At 43.5% G+C, this 22,242-nt stretch overlaps 1 protein-coding gene across 3 annotated transcripts in view; it reads right to left on the bottom strand.

Moving 5' to 3' along the window:
- COL4A6 (collagen type IV alpha 6 chain) overlaps nt 1-22,242 on the bottom strand; it is a 176,534-nt gene that overhangs the window by 152,094 nt on the left and 2,198 nt on the right. For all 3 annotated transcript variants that reach the window (XM_077922416.1, XM_077922415.1, XM_077922418.1), the window contains exon 3: nt 22,185-22,236. In XM_077922416.1, coding sequence (XP_077778542.1) covers nt 22,185-22,236 — 52 coding nt within the window. The remainder of the gene's footprint in view (nt 1-22,184; nt 22,237-22,242) is intronic.

Genomic DNA, 22,242 nt, shown 5'->3' with positions numbered 1-22,242 from the left:
GCTTCAGATCAGGGCAGAAGGACGGTTACACCACCTTCTGCACCCCATAGAAAAGAGAGTTCACCTTAGGAACAAATGATGGATCCAGTCAAAGGACCATGTTGACCTAACAGAATACACACAACTAGGCAGTGGATGAAAGATTCCCCAGCTCAGAAAGCCTGCAAGCCAACATAATCATCACCAGGAATGCTGTCTCAAGCGTAAAAAAAAAGCCCTTATTAAGACCTTCAGCAATTTTCAAGCACACCATGGAGGGAGGGGGGAGTTTTGGAAATTACTGTACTAGAAGGTCCTATGTTTCCCTTTCTTCAGGCTTGACATCTCTCTAAAAACTTCTGCAGAGGAAAACTTCTCTTTTGCCTTGTCTACTCATTGATCAAGCAGTCTGACTGTTCATCCATTTCTGCATACACTTACTTCCCTTACAGCTCAGGAAGAGAGAAAATAAGGGTCATGCTAGGGTATGTTTAGCCTGGAGAAAAGAAGATTAGAAGGAGACATGATAGCTGGCTTCAAATATCTGGAGGGCTGTCATGTGGAAGATGAAACAAACTGGTTCTCTGTTTCCTCAAAGGACAGAACTAAAAACGAATGGGCAGCAATTGCAGAGCAGCTTTTTTCCTTTTTGTGATATATATATTCGAAGTGTTTGTTGCTATGAAGGAGAACTATTAAGTATATATGATTGTATTGACTGAAACGTTTTGGTAATTTTTAACGCTATAGTCATTATTGTGGGCCACTTTGAGCTCAGCATTGTTGTTGGAAAAGTGGAATAGAGATACCAAGTCAAAACAAATATACTCAGACCCTTAATTTCTTTTCAGAGGCTTCTTCCCAGGTCCCCTCTCTGAGGGAGGATCAGAGTGTGATGTCTAGCTAATGGAGGCCTTTTCAGTTGCTCTCTCCAGAAAAGTCTCACTGGTGCCTTCACTGGCACCAGGTAAAGACTTGCCTTTCCTCCCAGACTTTTGATGGACTGAGCCAATTTTGTTCTGCTGTTAGTGTGCTGCCAAAGCTTCCTTTTGTATAGGGGTGTATGTGTGTGAATTGTAGGTGTTTGTATGATAACGTTAATGTTTTATATAAATTTTTAATGATATAATGAATTTATGTTAATGTTTTTCAATGCAAGTCGCCTGGAAGACATGGTAAGAAGCGAATAAGTAATGTAATTAACACAGTGTTTAAACTTTCTTTGCCTAGAGGTAGTTTCAGTGCATAGAGAGAGATGGACATTCCACATACAATGTAAGGACCACAGGCTATTTTAAGGCACAGTCATGCCCTGCAACTCGTAAAACAAGGACAGTTGCCAGATATGCTGACTGGTCCCCCCCCATCCCTCTAGGCTATGTTCTTTCAGTAAAACTCCACCCTGATTGCAGGATAGAGTTAGTAATAATTTTATGGCATAATGACTCACCCACTTATTGTTTAATTAAATGCTTAATAGCTCGACAGTGCAAGCTTGCTGTCTTTTCCAAAAGCAAAGCGAGCAGCTGCTAGAATCTTGGAGATCTCACTGCAGATTTCTCCCTGTTGAGTTTCGATGTGGAACGACCAGAGACATGTCTCCACTCAGCTTTGAAGCTCATTGAGTGGTCTTGAATGATTCATGCTCCTTGCCTAATCTAACCTAGTAAAAGTTGCTGTGGAAAGAACACTGATCTGAGCATATTGGAGATAAGGACATACATAGGATAATTCTGTTCCAGAAGGCTGTCTGAACCCTGTTCCAGAAGGCTATCTTTGTATACCAAATCCAGGGGATATGAAGCCTCAGGACGTTTTGCTCTATCCAGTTAGTATAATGGAACAAGGTGGACATAGGTTGCAGTTCTACGAGCTGAATAAGTACAGTGGTACCTCGGGTTAAGAACTTAATTCTTTCTGGAGGTCCATTCTTAACCTGAAACTATTCTTAACCTGAAGCATCACTTTAGCTAATGGGGCCTCCCACTGCCGCCGCGCCGCTGGAGCACGATTTCTGTTCTCATCCTGAAGCAAAGTTCTTAACCCGAGGTAATATTTCTGGGTTAGCAGAGTCTGTAACCTGAAGCGTATGTAACCTGAGGTACCACTGTACTATATAATTTTTCAAGGGGTTGGCGGGAGGAGACATAGCTTATCGGCTTTGGATGCAGAAGGTTCCAGGTACAGTCACTGGCATCTCCACTGAAAGGGACCTTGGGTACCAGGACGGGCCTATCTGGGGGGAAGGGTGTCACTGTCAATCATACAATGTATGTGCCCAGTTCTTACATTTACTGTATAACCCCATCTACAGATAGTTCTTCCCAGCAATTTGCACTAAGCACTGCCCTACAAGACCTCCCTCCACAGTAAAAGAGGTGAAGAAAATGATGTTTCATAGACAAAGGTTAACTAATACTGAACAAACTGGCCTTTACTGTGTGTTTTACAGGAAAACACACAGTAGAAAGAGAAAGAAATTTTGATGTGGAAAATGTGGTTTGATGGCCCTAAAATCCCTTTACATTAATGGGGCAGACAACTTTTCCAATTGCTTACTAGGTGGTATATCACTCCCACTAACAAACATAACTGAAAAATGTTGACTCAGAGACAAACTTTTTTCTCATCTTTGGTGGTCTGACCCTCAAACCCAAAGCTTTTGCAAAACGGTATTATTATAGGATTGAAATATCAAAGTTATATAGCAAGTGTATCTCATTAGATTTTAATGCATAAGTTATTAAAATTGTTTTTGTACTTTTGGAAACACTTTGGAATCAATTGATGTAATCTGAAACTGCAGTACAACGTGCAAAAAATACGGGTCATAATGACTGTATAAATTACCCTTCAAATTAATAGTTATACAAAAGGCTCTAGTCTCCAATAGTCATTGGCATGCTTTGGAACAAGTAGAGTTCATCTGTTCTTAATACTGGTAAAACTAGCAATTTTAAACCTGGGGCCCCTAATATGGCATTGGTGGGCACCCTGGCACCTAAAATAAAAAATAAAAAAAGCTCTTACTTTAACCTGAAAGGGCTTATCACACATTTTGCTATTTCTCATCTGACTCATCAAAACATCCTGTGACTTGCCTGTGCGTAAGCAACGTAAGTGATATGAAGTGCATTAACAGAATTGTATTTGACACACAGGGATAAATGGCATAAATGACACACAGGGAACATTAACATTGGCCTGGTTTACACATCACAGTAAGCCAGAGTATGGTTTACCATGATCGTACAAATGTGTTAGCTTCTGAAGAGGAGAATGTACTACCCACTTTGCTCCTACCTGGGCCTTTTAGGTCAATGCAGGAAAGCAGTTCCGCAAAGGTTTGGCTTGGCATTTCATACAAACCCAGGACCATGGTTAAGGTCTTTCCTGCTTAATTGTGACCTGTAGCCACAGGATGAACTTTGGCTACAGAAGGTGATTAAAAGAGGAGAGACCTTAACCACAATCCTGGGTTCAGATGACATGTTAGCCAAAACTTGACTTGATGCTGTGCCATACCAACCTAAGGAAAAACCCAGAGAGAAGTGAAATGGTTGCTATCTCCTTGGGAGCCAACGCATGGGCCCTATGCCATGGCCCTAAACCCTAACCATTTATTTATATCCCACCTTTTTCCCAGAACTGGGACTTATGGAGGCTCACAAAACACAGATAGCTAAAAACATATAAAAGATTATAGCTGAAAAGTACCGTACCGTATTTTTTGCTCTATAAGGCTCACTTTTTCCCTCCTAAAAAGTAAGGGGAAATGTGTGCGTCTTATGGGGCGAATGCAGGCTGCACAGCTATCCCAGAAGCCAGAACAGCAAGAGGGATTGCTGCTTTCACTGCGCAGCGATCCCTCTTGCTGTTCTGGCTTCTGAGATTCAGAATATTTTTTTTCTTGTTTTCCTCCTCCAAAAACTAGGTGTGTCTTATGGTCTGGTACGTCTTATAGAGCGAAAAATACGGTAATTAAGCATTGTAAAAACAAATTTATTAAAATGCAGATAGTAAAAACAGTCAGCTCCCAAAATCCTATTGGTGGAAGGACAACAAGGAGGGACCCAGTCTAGCTTCTCTAGGGAGTTTGTTCCAAAGTCTGGGAGCAGCCAGTAAGAAGACCCTCGTCTGTGTCCCCACCAAGCAAGCCTGGAAGGGTGGCAGGACTGAGAGAAGGGCCTCCCCCGAATATCTCAGAGCTCATATGGGAAAACACAGTCTTTAAGATAGCCCGGACCTAGGCTGTATACAGCTTTATATATCATAACCAGCCTTTGAATTGTGCCCGGAAACAGACTGGTAGCCAGTGTAGCTTTTATAATAAGGGAGTTGTATGCTCCGTAAGACCAGCCCTGGTCAACAGTCTGGCTATGGCTCTTTCAGCTAGTTTCCAAACATTTTTCAAAGGTGGCCCCATGTTGAGTAATCCAAATAACCTGGGTCCCATAGTACATTGAAGACTGCCTGATTCCTTATTCCTGATTCCTCAATCACTGAGATCCAATCACTGAGGCCCCTTTAGTGGTCCCCCACCCCCTTGAGATTCGATTGACCTTTGCCAGAGAAAGAGACTTCAGTGTGGTAAGCCCTGCCCTTTCAGGTGATTTCCTGCCAGCAAGAGTCACCTCTGCCTTCTCTTAGATGTTTTGAAAACTGTATTGTTCAGACAGGCCTTTGGAATGTGAATTGGTTTTCTCTCTCTCTTTTTAACCAACCAGTATCCAATTTTTAAAATATATTTTTAATGGATTCAATATTACAGATAAGAAGAAGAAGAAGAAGAAGAAGAAGAAGAAGAAGAAGAAGAAGAAGAAGAAACAACCAAGTCCAGTGGTACCTTGGGTTATAAATGCTTCAGGTTACAGACTCCGCTAACCCGAAAGTATTACCTTGGGTTAAGGACTTTATGTCAGGACCAGAACAATAATTGTGCCACGGAAGCGCAGGGGCAGCGGGAGGCCCCATTAGCTAAAGTGGTACCTCAGGTTAAGAACAGTTTCAGGTTAAGAACGGACCTCCGAAACGAATTAAGTACTTAACCAGGGGTACCACTGTACAACAATGATAAACGCAACCAGTATACATTGATGTTTTCATTGCAATAGTATTTTTTAAAACACTGCACATAAAAACCTTGTTTTTATGAAGGTGAAATGCATAAATAAATAAATAAAGGCAAGCAATATATGAGATGGGGAAGAATCAAATGGTGATCATCATGAACTGGGCTGCTGTATATCTCTCTGCCTACTAGTGCACATGTCAGTATAGCACACTTTTGAATTCTGAGAGATGCTGAAAGATTATCAGTCTAGAGTCTGTATGCTCTGACAGAGTCCCTATTTTCTGGTAACTGACCCCAGTAAAACATTATCACTGCCTGTGCATTTGGTAATACCTATCGTTCTGATTTCATTGTTTAAAACCTGCCTCTGCCAACTGTGTGGGGTGTGTGTGTATCTGTAACTCAGGATAACACACATGCATCTGATAAAATGGATTGCAGTATACAGAAGCTTATGATACAATCAATGTGTCTGTCTGCCACAAGAGATTCTTCGTTGGTTTTGCTGCAATACAGTAACAGGACAAACCTTTGGAAATTGGTAAATTATTAAGCCCATGTTGACCCTCTATTGCTTTTGGAGAAGACTTTGGGGATTTACTATTGTTTACTATTGTTTTGTTACTTCTGCTCAAGTTACCAAAGATCAATTCTGGTGGTGCAAGTCAGCAATGTATAATCACCAAGAATACATCAGGATTCAACAGGTGAGAACAAGCTAGGCAGGCAGTTTGCTCAGACGTGCTCACCTCTGGTAAATGATGCAGCAGAGTTGCATGCACGCAAACACACATACACACAACCTGGACCAAGCCAGATCAGCCTTTGTAAACCTCTGCATCCCAATAGGAGCCTCTTAAAAACTCCCAAGATTATACATTTGCTCTACGCCAGGCACATCCAACAGGTAGATCGTGATCTACCAGTAGATCACTGGACGTCTGTGGTACATCATTGGCTCACCTCAAAGAAGCTCAACAACTTTGACCTGAACCCCCCAAAAGGGTTTTTAACTCTCAGTAGATCGCAGTCTCTTGGGAGTTAGCTACTCCTGCTCTACGCCAACCCCAACAAGTAGAAATTATAGTTGTCCTCAATTAAAGACAGCTTGGTTTATTAATTGTATGCGTTTTAATTAATAAAATAACAGATTCTATCTGTGGATGGGAAAATAAAGTGGTTTGAAGATAAATCTCTCTCCCCCCCCCCCCAACTTTCCAGAAAGAAAGAAAGAAGAAGAAGAAAAAACCCTGTTGTCCTATTAAGCAGGATGGAAAACTCACAATTCAGTGGTAGAATATCTGCTATGAAGATCAATATTAGAACATCAGCAGCTATTAGCCCTAATGGCTATGTTCTATCTGCACTTTTGGAGGCTGTAATGCCTCTGAATACAGTGGTACCTCGGGTTACAGACGCTTCAGGTTACAGACTCTGCTAACCCAGAAATAGTACCTCAGGTTAAGAACTTTGCTTCAGGATGAGAACAGAAATCGTGTGGCAGCGGCAGCAGCAGGGCCCATTAGCTAAAGTGGTACCTCAGGTAAAGAACAGTTTCAGGTTAAGAACGGACCTCCAGAAAGAATTAAGTTCTTAACACGAGGTACCACTGTATTAGTTGTGAGGAATCACAGCTGGAGAAAGTGCTGTTGCACCCTGACCCTGCTTGCAGTCTCCCCATGGGCTGGCCACTGAGAACAGGATGCTGTACTAGATAGGCCGTTGGCCTAACTCAGCAGGCTCCAGGTTCAATCCCCGGTATCGCCAAGTAGGGCTGAGGAAGCAACCCTGCCTGAAATCCCAGAGAGCTGCTGCCAGTAAAGGTAAAGGTAAAGGTACCCCTGCCTGTACGGGCCAGTCTTGCCAGACTCTAGGGTTGTGCGCTCATCTCACTCTATAGGCCGGGAGCCAGCGCTGTCCGCAGACACTTCCGGGTCACGTGGCCAGCGTGACAAGCTGCATCTGGCGAGCCAGCGCAGCACATGGAACGCCGTTTACCTTCCCGCTGGTAAGCGGTCCCTATTTATCTACTTGCACCCGGGGGTGCTTTCGAACTGCTAGGTTGTTAGGCGCTGGGACCGAACGACAGGAGCGCACCCCGCCGCGGGGATTCGAACCGCCGACCATGCAATCGGCAAGTCCTAGGCACTGAGGTTTTACCCACAGTGCCACCCGCGTCCCCCCCTTTTTTTTTTTACTAAGTGCAGACAATATAGGGCTAGATAGCCCAATGCTCTGGCTTGGTATAAGGCAGCTTCCTATCCTAGTCAACCCAAATGCCTCTAGGCAATTAATTCAAAAACTGCTTATCTGACTAAGCACCGCAGCCAAACCAGAGGGCTTGTGTTGCCATATGGGAGAGCAAGAATTTATAAACATCAGCTGAAAATAAAAGCAGGCAGAATTCCAGGCTAATTGCCTGGCCTACATTTAACCTACAAGACTAAAGTGCTTCCTGCAATTTGTGGCCTGCAGAGAGTGATCTAGATGGGGCACTAGCAACCAGAGAAGCATTAGTCCACGCATTAGCCGTTCGTGATGCTGTTCATAAGCAAAAAAAAATTCTCATCTCCGCATAGTATTGCCCAGGCTTCCTCAACCTTGGCCCTCCAGATGTTTTGAGACTACAATTCCCATCATCCCTGACCACTGGTCCTGCTAGCTCGGGATCATGGGAGTTGTAGGCCAAAAACATCTGGAGGGCCAAGGTTGAGGAAGCCTGGTATTGCCAGAGAAAATAAGACATTGAGAGTTTTTATATCAGGAATACAGCATGGTTGTAGCTGTGATTAAATAAACATATCCCTTCTGTTCTAAGGCAGGGGTTACCAAACTATGGTCCATGGACCGCCAGTGGTGGGAGTCATTCTGATGGTCCCCGCCCTGCAAACATCTGCTCCCTAAAGCAATTATTCACTCTGTCTAATGGTAGGACTGGACCTGATATAACATTGCTTGAGAACCCACAATTTCTGTGTCAGCACCACTACACTTGTCCTTCCCTCTGCACAGAAGTGCCACAGCAAAGCCAGAAAATCTGCCACGAAGAGCAGTTACACATAAACAGCTTCGATGTGGCTTGCACATCAAGAAGCCAAGATGACTGCTTGTTTGAAGTCGATCTTACCAGAGCCTGGATTTCCTTTTCAAAAGATAAAGATCCCCCTGTTTGTTTTGCCAGAGTAATAAAAAGAAGGAAAACAATGAAGAGGATAAGCTGGAACTCTCCAGGAGATGCTCAAGATATATTCGCACTGATGCAATCTCCAAAACCCATCCATCACACCATCTAGTCATTAATCCTCAGCAACTATTTGCCAGTCACCTCTGGACTTTGGGCAAATGACTCTTCCTTAATGCCAGGGCAAATATATTTAATTCCATGCCGACCTCTTCCTGGCCTGCTTGACCTTAGGGATGTTTTCAAGAGTTAAAACCGGACCCAACAGATTTAATGCTGAACTCAGTAAGAGGAAAGTCCACATAAGGCAATCAAACTTCAGCTGCTTGCCTTTGCAAACTTGCTAAGGGTGTCAACTGTGACTCTCCCTGCTTAAATCACACACACTTTCTGTGGCTTCCAAGGAGGCAATGAAGCCCCTGATATCACTGGATTGATACCACTGATATTTTCCTTTAGCAACACAGCAAACTCTGTATGGACAAAAGCTCACCCCCACACTCCAAGAGCTGCTCCAAACCTTATCCTGATCCTTGCTTTGATTCCTCCATTATTCCCTTGCGTCCTAAGGTCAAATGCAAAAGCGCAGAGTCACTTCTACTTAAATTTCAGGAAGTTGCATCCCTAATAGAGGGCTTGTCAGATTACTTTTGAACTAATGTGTGCTCCTCTTGAGTCCTCTGGAGTGGGGTATCTCTACTGTCCTTTCTCCTGATAGACAGTAGCAAAGCTAGAGGAGCAGAGGTCATAGATTGGGACGTATCAGCATGTGCAAGAAGAGAGACAAGTAAAGGAGAAGCCATGAACAGCACTGACACTAAGGCTGTGAAGTACAGTGGTACCTCGGGTTAAGAACTTAATTCGTTCTGGAGGTCTGTTCTTAACCAGAAACTGTTCTTAACCTGAAGCACCACTTTAGCTAATGGGGCCTCCTGCTGCTGCGCCGCTGCTGCTGCACGATTTCTGTTCTCATCCTGAAGCAAAGTTCTTAACCTGAGGTACTATTTCTGAGTTAGCGAAGTCTGTAACCTGAAGCGTATGTAACCTGAAGCATATGTAACCCGAGGTACCACTGTACAGTATGTCCACAGAGAAACATAGCCCTTCTGCCTATGTTAGGAAAGGGGAACCACCACTGTATACAGGTATGTGCTATTGGACTTCAACTCCCGTCAGTCCCAACTGGGATGGGGGGAAGCAGGTTTCCCAACCCTGACCTACATCCAACACTGTTTCAAATGAAATACGTTTTTGTCAAGCAATTTCCACTTAAGAGAGGCTGGGGGTGGGGCGATAGTTGGGCCAATGTGACCCCCAGTAGAGAGGAGTGACCCAGTGAAGAGCTAGAAAGGAGGAGCTGAAGCTTGCTCTGCAAGGAAGCTAAATAATATTTCTGGGCTCTTATCAACGTGTTTAAGATAAATTGAAATGTGTGGTGTTTGTTACAATTGCCTGATATCTATAGGGCTATCCTGGCGGACTAATGTGGTTTGCCAAGAAGCAACTTCCAGCACCATGGCAGATTACAGGAATGTAATTTGGACTGGCTAGCTAAAAAGTCTTCAAGCAAGAATTGTCTAATTGTATCTTTAGACTCAGGGAGGCTATTGTATTATCCATGTGCTAAACAGATTATTACAGTACTTGTGCATTTAGCTCCTGTTCATCAATTACTGCATTCTTCTGTACAATTATGGTTCCAAACAAGAAAAAATGTTCACATTAACTATCTGCAAGCTTTATTCCACCTAAACCCCATTACACCTACACAGATAGAAGTCACATCAACAGCCAGCTTGAAATTGAGCCAATAACTCCATCAATTTATATTTAGGCATAAAATCACAATCAGACAAAAAGGGAAATCCACCAGTCAGTATCCTTGTGGATATTCTTCTGTTTGAGCAAAGGTAATAAGCACAATCATAGGACCAGGTCTGATTTCACAATCGCAATCACTTGCCTTATCAAAAAACAAACATCAAGGGCTCACAGCTATCTTGAATTCAAGTTTAAACAGTTCTCTAGTTAGGGAGGGGAGAGGGAGAGATTAATTGTGTCATTTTTTCCAAATACCCCAACCTTTTACTGGAAAAAAACACACATGCATTATCCTGTGACTAGTGACCAGGAAAGTTTGACACACAAGTTGGACAATGGTTACAACTCAGGCCGGATTGTTCTTGGCAGTTTGAATGGAAAGCTACCATAGCAAACACCGCCATTGAGATCTTTCCTTATCAGCAGATAATTTTCACCAAAAAGATGCTGAAATTCTATTTCTTTGGGTGGGGGAGGTATCAGTAAAGCAGAGAAAGAGAGATATGAAACACTCTGGGGTAGCTCCATGGAAACCAATGAATGGGGCTATTTCTATGAAGCATGTGGTTTGCAGCCAGGCAGTGGTGGTTTCATGCTTTGGAGAGGAGGTGCCTTCAATTAATGGGCAATTTAGCACTTCTGCGCATGCACAAAGCACACTTTAGCACTTCTGCGCATGCGCAAGTGCCAAAACCTGGAAGTAACCCATTCTGGTACTTCCGGGTTCAGCGCGGTGCGCAACCCGAAATCACGCAACCCGAAGCATCTGTAACCTGAGGTATGACTGTATGGGGAAGGGCCACAAGATCTGATTTGCATGCAGAATGCCCCAGGCTCAATCCCTGGCATCTCCAGAGAGGGCTGGGAAAATAAGTCTGTTTCTGAAACCCTGGAGAGCCACTGCAACTCACTGTACACAATACTGAGTTAGCTGGATCAACAGTCTGACTTCCTGACAAGGCGGCTTCCTGTGGAGGAGTAACTTATGGGGAAAGACCATAGCTCAGTGGTAGGGCACACGTTCTGCAGTGCAGAAGCTCCCAGGTTCAATCCCAGGCCTCTCCGAGTAAGGCTAATGTTGCAGAGCCCCTTTTGGAAAACCCTACAGAACCACTACCAGCCATAGCAGGAAAAGGAAAACATTTTGCACTGTGGCATCTTATCCATCCTGTTCCTGTATTTTTGTGTTGTGAACTGCCCTGTGATCTTCGGATGCAGGGTGGCATACAAATAAAAGAAAATGATAAATAATATTAGACAGGGCTTGGAGTGAGTGGGATATATAATATGCCTCAACTGGAATGTAAAGGTAAAGGTAAAGGTACCCCTGCCTGTACGGGCCAGTCTTGCCAGACTCTAGGGTTGTGCGCTCATCTCACTCTATAGGCCGGGAGCCAGCGCTGTCCGCAGACACTTCTGGGTCACGTGGCCAGCGTGACAAGCTGCATCTGGCAAGCCAGTGCAGCACACGGAACGCCGTTTACCTTCCCGCTGGTAAGCGGTCCCTATTTATCTACTTGCACCCGGGGGTGCTTTCGAACTGCTAGGTTGGCAGGCGCTGGGACCGAACGATGGGAGCGCACCCCGCCGCGGGGATTCGAACCGCCGACCATGTGATCGGCAAGTCCTAGGCGCTGAGGTTTTACCCACAGCGCCACCCGCGTCCCTGGAATGTACTTCTATGTTAAAAATAGTCATTTCCCTTCTATCTCAATCAACATTTACAAGTCAGTAAAGCATTCCAGTTTCATTCTAGTCTGTGAAAATGCTTTAATTGGATCACTAATCCACAGGGAATAGTGTACTCCATAAACCATTACCTGTGAAAGCTCTTGACATCATAAAATGTAGGTGACACTGCCCATTTTATAACACAGAGACTTTCCCAACTCTCTAAAAACACTTTCACATTTATGGTTTAAAACATTTGGTCTTCTGAAATATTTATTCATTCATTAAACTTAAATCCCATTCATCCTCCCAAAATACTTTGAATGAAGCCTCCAAGGTAGATGCCTCAGACTTTATCTGGAGGGACTTTACAATATCCACCTCTCAGATGAAACAGCCTGGCCCAAGATAGGCATACTTAATTAGGCCAAATAAAATCTGTGGGTTCAGGCATGCTTAATCTGCATGGAATGGCTGAACAACAATCAACACTCCCTCCTTTCTTTAGTCTAGCAGGGCAAGGAGAAAATGTGGCTGACTTGATAATTCAGTGCCTATTTGCTCTAAAGCACTGTGAAAACCAGAGTCAGCTTTTGACTTCACCACAGGTTAACTCACAGTCCTGATGAAAATCTGCCCTTGCATCCCAGGATGCAAGGGGCTTCTGCCTCACACTTTTTGCTGTGCCTCAAGGTGCTTGCACAGAAGCTGCCTACAAGTGTGGCACTTGCACTCAACACTTGCACCTGCATAGTACAGTGGTATTTTTCTCCCTTGCACCTGTCAGATGGTCAGCAGGAGAGTGAGCATGTGAGTAGCACATCCAGGCTCAGAGGAGGAAGAAGAGATGATGTGGTGGAGAAGCTGCCACCATGGTCATGGCTTACCCAGCCCCTGCCTGCAGCCTCTAGAGAGTTGCACGGCAGAGGTGGGAAGTATTTTCTACTTCACCTCAGGCAGCAAAATGTCTTGGGCTGGCAATGCTTGGACTCCAACACCACCCAAAGCAGAAACAGATGTTTCATCTGTTTCAAACCATGTGTTTAATTTCACACATCGTTTGGCCCTACACTTCAAAGCATAATTCATTTGGTAGGTATTTTTATTTTGCTTCTGATTCAGGGAATACTGGCTTTATGTTTCCTTAGTTTTATGAAGTCATAAGGATAGGAACTTTGGCATATATAGCTCCACCAGTTTGTTAAAGTAGCAAGTAAAAGGCTGAGAAAGAATAATTACAGTATATACTTGACAACCATGCAATTCCTAGCCCATCAACTGGATCTTTTACTTTGAAATTTTGCCTTTGAGTGATGTGGTAGTGGTGCACATACAGAAGCATACTTCGGGTTTTTAAATTGCAATTATAATTGAGAATTAAATGCTTAATTGCTCAATGATTAACCGAAAGGGAAAAAACTAGAGAACCTAGGAATAAATGTTTTGGTTTCTACGACTTCTTAAATTTGTGAACGTTTCTTTAATTGTTGGTTCTGATCTTCGAAATAGAATTTTGCAGTTCTAGCGTCACTTCTGTAGGTGCCACACCTGTTCTTTCAAAGGCAGTCTATTGATCTCATATGGTACAGAACATTATCTAAAATTCCTGTCTGAAGCTTCATAGCATGCTGTCAGCCTCTTATGCCATTTGACAAAAGAAGTGATCACATGGCAGACCAGTTCCCAGATCTTCCATTTTTGAGGTCAGGAGGGAGATGCCAAAGTTGATTTTACAATGGAAGCCAAACAACTACAAAAGGATCTAGAAGCATGGCAAAACCCAAAGTGTGCTTGCATTCCTAGAGCAGCCTTCCCCAACCTGGTGCCCTCCGGAAGTTATTGGACTACAACTCCCATCAGCAACAAACAACATGGCAAATGCTAAAGGACGAGGGGAGTTGTAGTCCAACAACATCTGGAGGGAACCCAGTTTGGTAAGGCGACCATGAGGGGAGCCTGGCTGCCCTAAAAAAAGACAGGTTAATGGTGGAAGAAACCCAGCTCAGACATCACCGCTTAATTTTCAAAACATTAAGCAAATAAATAGCAACTCCTGATACATCTGTATAGAACTCCAATACTGGCAGTTTTATTGTCACATACTCAATTCATATTATCTTAATTTTTACCTTTTTTAAATAGTTATTTGGGTTTTATCATACATCACTGATAAGTTTTTTTTTTAAATGCTGCTGCTATTTTGATTACTCTCTACAACCAGGTGGAAATTATCCAAAGTGTGGCATTGGTCAATGACAGAGCAGCTGAGAAGGTCTCAGGTTCAATCCCTGGAAGTATCTTAAGGGCTTGGAATGTACCCTGTCTGAAACCCTGGAGAACCACTTCCAGTTAGTGTAGACAGTACTGAGCTGAATGGGCCAATGGTCTGTGTGCAAAGCTTCTTCCTATGTACAGACAACCCCATGTCCTTCCTTCTAAAATAATATTTATATCTCATGTTTCCATGAATCATGTAGGTAACACTAATATAGCTTAGGGTCACAGAACCTGAATTATCACCTATTCCCATCCCAATTAAAGTCATACCAACAACACATAACCACAGCCTAAAACAGAGTGATATGTTATAGCCCCTCCAGATATTCCTGGACCACAACTTCATTTGTGTTGGCTGGGTTTGATGGGTGTTGGGAGTCCAGCAACATCTGGAGGGCCACTAGTTCTCATCCAAAATATTCCATGGGGAAAGGATCACATTTCATTAAAAGGCCTGTGAGAATTAATTGCACGCAAGGCAGAGAGCTTAAAAGCTCCTTTTGCACAGGGTTTTTTTCCCCTAGTGCAGGAAGAGCTTTCAAGCTTTCTGTCTTGCTTACTGGGCTCTAGGATGCTCTCGCGCACTATTGACACCTCTCTGTCTTGCTTAGGGTGGGGGTAAGGACAGCATGGTGTGCCAGCTCCATAAGGTAAGGACAGTCACACAGAGGTGGAACATAACCCCTGAACGAGATTGTACTGCACCTCTTTTTCTCTAGCCAAGAAAACCCTCACACACGCTCCCCTCCCCTGCAAAAAAACCACAAAAAACTATTGTTAAGTTTTGTTGAAGTTATCAACAAAATGTCTCTTTCCCTGTAACCAACTTGCATACAGCTCAGTGCCTATTTGCTTTTAGCTAAGGTCAATGATCTCCTTAATCCTGCTCCTTCCTCCATGTTATAATGATCTCCCGCCAAATGCTTAAAATTTGGTACTGTTCAATTTGTCTAAGCAAATAATTATAAAATACAAGGGTTTTAAATCAGGAAGCTGCAACTAACAGTTCAGAAGTTATCAGCATTTGCCTAATCTAATGGCAGGGTTCCAGTATACACAAATGCCTTTGAGCAAACCTATTTTAGTACCACTGACACCTACTGTAGATGGCTTGAACTCTAATAGATGAGTCCAAGAACAATTTAAATATCTATCTACTCTATTGCAGTCATTCACATTCTGTTTTCTTCCCCGCTCACCACAGAACTCAATGCAGCACCTACAGCAGGTAGGGAACCTTTCTCGGGACAAAGGTGGGGCAGTTATGAGTGGAGGCAAAAGTGGGTGGGCCAATGAATGCAAAGAGGTTAGTTTTTCTACTTGCAAGCGAGAGGCATTCTCAGAGTTCAGGAACACATTCTAGCCAGGAAGAAACATTCAATGTGAAGCAAAGCCAGTGATGGCAGCCTAGGAAAGTTCTATAGGCTAAACAGATAGGTCTGGAGGAGAGCGGTTTTGGTCTATAAAGGCTCCAAGCAGGTTCTCTACCCAGACCCAGATTCAGATGTGTTTAGCTTCAGTGAGATTGCTGCATAATCTGCTTCCAGGCTATGCATACCCTGGAGTGTACACAGCTCAAAGGTGGATCACAGGTATGCTCACAACATACTCATGCAACATACATGCTTAGGTATGATGCCTGCACTCATGCAGCCTTCCTGTGCGGAACTGGCATTTGTAAATGAAGCTTATCACACATGATGCAGCTCTGGTATAGTTCGAGCATGAAAATAACAAATCATTCCATGCTTGCTCTATACCCAGAGCCACAAATGGATGCTTTGGTCTCCGTTTCACTTACGCCACACTAACAAATCAGGCATTGGTCCAGGCCCTACCATTAGACATAGCGAAGCAGATTGCTCATGCTGCAGATGCTGAGCGGTGGCAATGAGGTATGGGAGGGAAGGGTTGTGTATGCCACATGCCATGCCTTATTGTCACTAGAGCTAGCCAGTTGCTCTGAGATTCAGTAGAGGACACTGCCCTACCATAGCAAGATTCAACTGCTGCTCCACTTAAAGGTAAAGGTACCCCTGCCCGTACGGGCCAGTCTTGCCAGACTCTAGGGTTGTGCGCTCATCTCACTCTATAGGCCAGGAGCCAGCGCTGTCCTCAGATACTTCCGGGTCACGTGGCCAGCGTGACAACTGGCGAGCCAGCGCAGCACACGGAACGCCATTTACCTTCCCGCTGGTAAGCGGTCCCTATTTATCTACTTGCACCCGGGGGTGCTTTCGAACTGCTAGGTTGGCAGGTGCTGGGACCGAGCAGCGGGAGCGCACCCCGCTGCGGGGATTCGAACCGCTGACCTTTCGATCGGCAAGCCCCAGGCGCTGAGGCTTTTACCCACAGCGCCACCCGCGTCCCTTGCTGCTCCACTTAGCTTTGTACAAATAATGGGTGTGGTGGTTGGAAACCATATTATCCTCCACCTCAGGTAGCTAAATGTTTTGGGCCAGTCCACTGTAACTCTGTACTGCTAACAGAGACTAGCAGCAAGTCTCCTGGGTTTCAGACAGGAGTCTCACCCAGCCCTGCCTGAAGATGCTGGACATTCTGCATACAAAGCAGATAATTCTTGAGCTATGGCCTTTCTCTAATTCCAGCAACTGAGCCCGAGGCATTTTGTACGCAACTATGTTCTGCCATTGAGATACAACCTCTTTTCCCATCCATGCAAGGATTTGTCTTTTTGTAGCCATTTTTAACAGTATCTACTTCTTTTCAAAAAAAAAAAAAGCAAAAAAAAAAAAAAAAGCAGCATTTTCAAGGGTGTGCATGTGATACAGAAAAGCTAAGCTCCCTCTTTCACTCAGCTATGCCCCACGATTCTGCAAAGTTCTTTCCTTTAACAACATATTCATATTTTCTCCTTTAGGTATTAAACTGACCCTACCAGAAGCTGCTTTAGACCTGGTCTGGTCCATTATAGCAAACCACAAGGAATAGGGGAAGAAGGTACGGCTATGAGGCCCGAGGAAAGAAAAAACACACAATAAGGACAAGCTTCATACTTTGTACACATACTGTCCCATGATTAACGCTCACCATCTCCAGTTAAAACAGGTGGGGGGAATTTTTCTCAGCCCAAGGGCCACATTCACTTTCCGTGGGCCAAAAGCAGGTGGAGCACCAAATGTAAATTTTACCTTTGTCCAATAGGAGAGTTTCCACATACACACTCCATCCATGCAAGCAAAAAAAACTTATCAGAGTTCAAGGAAACATTCCAAGCTAGCAAAGATAATACAATGGTACCTCGGGTTACAAACACTTCGGGTTACAGACACTTCGGGTTACATACTCTGCTAACCCAGTAGTACCACCTCGGGTTAAGAACTTTACCTCAGGATGAGAACAGAAATCGTGTGCTGGCTAAAGTGGTACCTCAGGTTAAGAACGGTTTCAGGTTAAAAATGGACCACCTGAACGAATTAAGTTCATAACCAGAGGTACCACTGTAATAATGCTTGAGGCGAAGAAGTGGGCTATAGCAAATTCAAGGAAAGGAATGGAGGGTCACATTTGGCCTCTGGACCTGAGCTTTCTCAGCCTGAATGAAAATGACTGCACCTAATAGTAATCTTGGAGATCCAGTGCCAATCCAAGGGAACAATAGTGGGCTAGATAATACCTACTTCATATTTGTTGGACTACAACTCCCATCATCCCTGACCACTGGCAATGCTGGTAGGGGCTGATGGGAGTTGGAGTCTAAAAAAAATGTGGAGGCACAATGCTGGCCACTCCTCTGGCACATGGATCAATGACTCGGTAGCACATCTATTCATCTATCTATCACTTTCAACAGATTTTTCATCACATGGTGATGAAAAATATAACAGGAAAGGACAACAGGAGCTTTGCCATCTTTCCCTATTACAGTGGTGCCCCGCAAGATGAATGCCTTGTAAGACGAAAAACCCGCTAGACGAAAGGGTTTTCCGTTTTTCGATGCGCTTCACAAGACGAATTTCCCTATGGGCTTGCTTTGCAAGAAGAAAATGATTTTTTTCGCTCCCCCCCCCCTTTTTCTAAGCCGCTAAGCCGCTAAGCCTTTAATAGCTGCTAAGCCGCTAATAGCGCTAATCCGCTTAGCCGCTAATAGGGTTGCTTCGCAAGACGAAAAAACCGCTAGACGAAGAGACTCGCGGAACGGATTATTTTCGTCTTGCGAGGCACCACTGTACATTTGTATCACCATGAAGCTACAAGTGCTGAATTAGGGCTAGTGTCACAGCTAAGAATTGCCAAATGAGGAAAAACCAAAACAGAGCAGCCTCACAAGATGACTCAAGTGCCTTTAACACAGGTTCAAATTGCTCTTCAGAAATTACTGACTTGAATACAGAATGCCAGTTAGTTTGGCTACGCTTGAAAACAAAAATAACACAGTAGGAGAAATAAGCCACAGTACTTTATTTGTTCCAGTCAAAATGAACTCACTCAGGAACAAGCTGCATTGCAATCAGTGGCTATTAGCCATGATTGCTATGCTCTGCCTCCACAGTCAAAATCAGTAATGCTTCTGAATATACCTGTTGCTGGAAACTGGTGCTCCAGCTTGTGGGTTTCTCACAAGCATCTATCTGGTTGGCCACTGTGAGAATAGGATGCTAGACTAGATGGACCATTAGCCTGATCCAGCAGGGCTATTTTTACTGAGATTTACTTCCTGGAAAGAACAGTTAAGGCTTTCAGTGTATGGGCAGGGATAGAAATATGCCAATGCTCATAGTCTAGCACCATTACCCTAAAGCCCTGTAACCTGGAAGTGAGTCGCAACTGGTTAAACCCAAAACAGCTGGCAAGACTGACAGGTGGATCAGTTTTTCTGCAAATTAAGGAGCCGGCCCAATTATCCCAGGTACAGTACTGATCCAAGTTAAGTAATTTGACACATTTTGGTCATTTAGAAACTACCCTTTGGGGAAATCACTGGTCTGGCCCAACTTATTTTGCAGAAAACAGGGGATGGAAACACAAGAGCTACTGAACAATGCTAATTGAAGAGTGTCATCTGCATAACTTGACAGTGTGAACCTTGATACACAACTAGAGAGTTTGGCTACTTAGCTTTTATACCCCAGTCCTACGAAACACTCAACATTTATAGTGCAATCCTAAGCATGCATATAATCATAAATTCAATGGGGCTCACTACCAGATAAGTAGAGTTAGGATTACAGCAGGGGTTCCCAAACATATTTCTCTACAGACCACTTTATTTTTGCTGAGTGTCATGGTGGAACACATAAGGATTCTTCTTCCTGTTGCATAAATATGAATGTACTCTGTCAGATGCTGGATGCTGATTTTTAACTGTCTTTTTATTGCTCCTGTTGTGTTTTAATATAAAACACAACGAGGGAATAAAAAGGACAACTAAATATCAATTTAGTTGAAGCAACAGACGTGCCATCTTCCATCTTCAACCACGAATCCATAGCAATACCTGGATTAGTATGTTAAACACTGTTTTGTGAACCCCTGGTTTACACCCTTGGCTGTAAGAGTAAGTCATTAAAGCTTGGAATCACAGTTACTTTTTTCCAGTTGAAAGTACGTTGTGTTTTTTCTTACTTTAACAAAATTTATACACCTGTTAGTCCAACAAAAGATTTATACATAGTTTAAAACTTGTATGTAAGTAAACAACAATAGCTCTGAAGAATTTAAAAAAAACCTACTTTGTTCTAGATAAATCATGTACAGGCACCATATCACAAGCATCCTCTTTAAGAGTTATCCTTTCCTGGCCATAATATATGGGAAGACCCCTCTTTTAAAGTAAGCGTAGCCAGATGCAAAAGAAGGTAGGCACCTTTGATAGATGTTCTACACCAGTGTTTCTGAAACATGGGTCTCCAGCTGCTTTTGGACTACAACTCCCATAATCCCTAGGTAGCAGGACTAGTGGTCAGGGATGATGGGAACTGAAGTCCAAAAGCAGCAGGAAACCCAAGTCAGGGAAACACTGTTCTACACCTACTAAATTCCCTCTGGAGCCCTGTCTTCTTTTGTATCTGACCCCCCCCCCCCAGTGAGAATGGTGTGATTTTCATCAGTACTTATACTAAAAGGCACATATATTGTTTTCAATCTGCTGCCTAATTACCTGGAAACCTTTTATCATCTTAGGTTCTACACGTGCTGTAAACTTTCTTTCTCTTGCTCTTTAATGAAAGCTGAGTATCTGGAGATTATGACTCATGGGAGGACTACCCTCCCCTCGCAAACACCCATGTCACCTTTTTTTAACTCAACCAAGAAAGTGTTAATGAATCTAACACAATTAAGCACTGCAGCACTAACAAAAGCATTTGTAAAACGAGGGCTTTTGCCATATGAGAACTTTTGTGAAGGGGCATTTAGACAAATAAGAAGCACTTTATATTAATATTCAAAAACAATATTCAACCAACAGCAGGTGGTGGTACAAAAACCTATGTTTCAGATGAGCACAGTCTGGAATTACTGCCCTTACAAAGCAAACTAATTCAACATATACAACAAAAAGTCCTGTGGCATCACAAAGCATTTCCCCAGTCCAGTGTAGATATTGTATGTTCTGCATATGTTGAATCCCACAAAGAGGCCTTAATTTGAGCCATAGTATAGCACCAGAAATGTCCCCAGGCCCCACAATGAACCAAGTCATATCAACATTGACAAACTATACATTCTAACTGCATTGCAAGTCGTTGGATTAAATGAACTTTGGAATTCCTTCCCACCCTAAGAGTCTATGATTCTATGACTCTAAGCGTAGGAAAGGGAATCCCAAGAAGACATTTAGCTCTCATGCTTCTCAGAGGCTTTAAGAAGTCCTGTTCCTGAACTCTAGAACTTGTGCTCAGCATAAAGCTGCCAACAGGCCTGCTCCTAAGGACCTACACAAAACACCACACATCTAGGGCACATGACTTGCCCCAATGAGTCATGGGAACTGTTGTTTCCCCCTCATATGACCATAGTTCCCTGCACCCTTAAGAAACACAGATTCTAGGATTCTTTGGGGCAGGCCATGTGCTTTAAATGTATTGTGTGTACACAGCCTCTCTTTGACAGGAGCCCTAAATGCAGTTTTCATCACATGGCCCCCTATGGCCCCCTGCTTATAGCTGCACAGTGCACCACCTGTAAAGGGACAGTTTATAAGGGCTAACTTTAAAAAGCAAGGAGCCATAGGTCAGCAGGAAAGTCAGCCCAGCCCCTTTGCAAAAGAGTGCTTCTGAGCTTGCACAGAGTGCAGACTAGAATAGAGAGAAAAGGAGGCTTAAGCATCCTCATCCCATTCTCTTTAGAAGCAGTAACTGCTTCCAAACCTAAATGGATGGTAAATGCGGTCTACCTTGCCCCTGGCTTTGGCTTATGTTCTTACAATCCCCACCATAGATGCATAAACCCAAACTTCCGAAGACTTCTGAAGACCACCCCAGAGGAAAGAAGAAAATGTGATGAAGGGCTCAAAAACTAATTGGTTTTATTTATCATTCCAGTACGTGGCTTCCTAACTTTGCAATTTTATATATAGCACATGTGTTCAAGGACAGAGAAGTTTTACTTTAAGTACCACAAGTAAAAAATAGACACCAGCAAGGGGTTGCAGTTCTCTACAATGCTTACTTGGGAATCAAGTCTTACTTAAATCAGCAGGGCTTGCTTTTCAGTAAATATACAAAAGATGCATAGGACATTTGCTGCATGTAGTGCCCCTGTGTTTTGGCATCCACAGACCCTCGTGTTCCAGGCCCAAACCCCACAATCCACATACAAAGCACCCCAGTTATTACAGAAAATGCAGCAGGGGTTTTAAATGAAGTGCATCCATCATGCTGCCCTCCCATACAAGAATAAGTCTCACTACCATTTCTACTAGTTCATTTACAGCATCATGGACACTGATGTTATCATCCAGCACCCTACTCTGGAATAGACATTGAGTATGCATTATTTCCCCGAATTAGGGCATACAGCCAACAAACATTTACTTGGAACTAAATTGCATCAAGTTTAACAGAGCTTACTCTGTGGTAATTGTGCACCCAGTTCACATTAAGTATCAACTGGACACATTTTTACCTGAGAGGAGGCCCCAATGTTGTGTGTATTCTGACTCAGGAAAATAAATGCACAGGATTAGAATGTGTTTTGAGATTGTCTGGGAACACTTACCCCATTCACAGAATCTGGAGTCAGGCAGAAAGCAACAAGGAACGCAACCAGCCTGCAC

The sequence above is a fragment of the Podarcis muralis genome, chromosome Z, assembly GCF_964188315.1.
Source record: "Podarcis muralis chromosome Z, rPodMur119.hap1.1, whole genome shotgun sequence".
NCBI classification, from domain to species: domain Eukaryota; kingdom Metazoa; phylum Chordata; class Lepidosauria; order Squamata; family Lacertidae; genus Podarcis; species Podarcis muralis.
This window is presented reverse-complemented; position numbering and strand designations above follow the sequence as displayed.